The sequence below is a fragment of the Rhinopithecus bieti genome, unplaced genomic scaffold (genome assembly GCF_001698545.2).
Source record: "Rhinopithecus bieti isolate Rb0 unplaced genomic scaffold, ASM169854v2 scaffold_53086, whole genome shotgun sequence".
Classification (NCBI taxonomy): Eukaryota; Metazoa; Chordata; class Mammalia; order Primates; family Cercopithecidae; genus Rhinopithecus; species Rhinopithecus bieti.
The window spans coordinates 46,290-48,624 of record NW_016820705.1 but is presented as its reverse complement, the minus strand read 5'-3'; the positions used below and the strand labels follow the sequence as shown (position 1 = coordinate 48,624).

Below are 2,335 nucleotides of genomic sequence, written 5' to 3'. Positions count from 1 at the left end.
ATGCTCACTACATAGAGGACAGCCTGGTGCACGTGGATGTCAGCGCAGGCCAGGCGCAGGACGGGCGGCACATCGCAGAGGAAGTGATTGATTTCCTGACGGTGGCCGCAGAAGGGCAGGGTGAAGATTAAGGCGGTGAGTTGCAGGGCGAGGAAGAGGGCCAGGCCTAGGGCCCTGACCAGCATCTGCGCGCACAGCTTGCGGGTCATGATGAGGGTGTAGTGCAGCGGGTGGCAGATGGCCACACAGCGGTCATAGGCCATGATCGCCAAGAGAAAACAGTCGGTGCTGCCAAGGGTGACAAAGAAGAACATTTGGGCCCCACATCCAGGCAACGAAATGGTTGGTCCTCTGGGCCCCAAAAATGTTGGAAAGCATCAAGGGTACTACCACGGTGGTGTAGCAGATTTCCAGGAAAGATAGGTTGGACAGGAAGAAATACATCGGGGTGCGGAGGGTGCTGCATGTGCACACCACCCAGATGATGGCTGTGTTGCCACAGAGGATCATCAAGTAGAGGAGGAGGAAGAGAAGGAAGAGAAGAACCTGGAATTCAGTGGCTGTAGTGAACACACGGAACACAAACTCAGTGCGGTCAGACTGGTTGAAGACAAGTTTCCCCACAAGCATGTCTTGTGCAAAAGGATAGGATGCACTGAGCTCTTCTTGGCTGAGTTGCTTTATTGCTTGAGTAAAAGCAGGAGTGTACAATTTTATTTGGAATTATCTATTTAGTAGCTAGTTTCCAATGCATGGGAATGAATTCACGATAGAGGGTTTGGTATACTTTACCTTAGAAATCTTCATGAATGGGATAGACAGTTATCTGCAGAAGTTCCTGGGGGCAAGACATGTAGACACATGTAGACGTTCCTTGTGAAATATCTCCCCCAACCCAGATATTTTCAATCCAATTGACAAGACTTAATTATTTTGCTTGTATCTAATTACAGTGAAGATGTGTATGGTTGCACATATTTTAAAATTAGATAAATAAATTTGTTGTTTACTTTTTTCATTAAGCACTCTCATTGAAATATAACATACATGTGAAGGAATCACAGATCCTAAGTGTGAAGCTTGATTTGTTTATTTATTTTTACATCGCAAATATGCCAGTACAGCCACTGTGAAGATTAAGAAATAGAACAATTCCAGTAACCTACGAACATCCTTCATGTCTCTTCTCAGTCTTTATGCCTCACAAAAGTAACCACTTTTTGACTTTAATCATTACAGATTGATGTAACTATGTTTCACCTTATATATTAAATAATAAAGCATGTACTTTGTTGTAACCGGCTTCAACATTATGTCTGCAAAGGTTATTCTTGTTGTTCTGAAGCAATCCTTTGTTTCCCACTGCTTTATGGCTGTACTGTAAGTTATTCACTTTACGTTCAGTTATTTTGACTCCACATGCAAGTAGGAAAATACCCTTTGTTACAATCTTTTCTGATATGTACTCTTCATATATTTCCTCTCTTTTGAACATTTTATCTAAATTTCCAACAGGAAGCTAAACTTTTGGACTCACATAGATTCAAATGAAAGGGAAGTGAACAGAGTTAGGCTAAAATTAAAGTGGAGCTTCCTGAGATAAGAAAAGACAATGAGGAAACTAAAAATGCAATAGCACAATTGAATTATGCATTAACATAATCAGAAGAATAAGAGAGAGCTTTGCAAGCATCTGGGAAGTTAAAATACCTGTGAATTAAGCACTTGCAGGTTAGACTACAACTTTATTTTTAATACAAATATTTAAGAGACCATACAAAATATCTACAGAATTTTAAGCAAAACAAATTGGGGTGAAATAATTCTACACCAAAGCCTTAGTGATTTATGTTCAAAAGCAACAGAAAGACTTTCTCAGATTTGGAAGGGCTTAGGAATTATTTCATTGTAAATATAATTTTAAAAATCCCTCAACAAAGATTATGAGTTGCTGCATGATTAATCAGATTAATCAGAACATATACTTTAAGGTTGAGAAAATTGTAATGTAAAATAATATGCTTTGGAAAAGCAAATATAAAATATGTATTTAATATTAAATAGTGAAAATATTATTAAAAGCAAAAAAATTGCTAAGAATAATTTTAAAGATGTGCATAATATAAAATGCAAAACTGAAATAATAATTATTTATATTTAAAACCACAATTTATATGATAGAAAACTGATAGGGAGGGATGGGAGAAACAAAATATGCTAATTTCCTAAACCTATGTGCAAAAAGACTCAATAAATATTTTATTTAGATGTGACTAGAGAAATTAGTCACAGCCATATATATCCAAACACACATTTCAAACATATTTCTGAATAA

General features: G+C 37.4%; 1 protein-coding gene across 1 annotated transcript; it reads right to left on the bottom strand.

The window, feature by feature from the left end:
- Positions 1-8: 8 nt before the first annotated feature.
- Positions 9-630, bottom strand: LOC108520501 (olfactory receptor 10Q1-like; the record flags this gene model as incomplete). The annotated part of the gene is given in 2 exon segments (XM_017859909.1): positions 9-347; positions 349-630. Coding segments are annotated over 2 exon segments (621 nt in total), but the record flags the coding sequence as incomplete, so codon positions are not given.
- Positions 631-2,335: the final 1,705 nt, after the last annotated feature.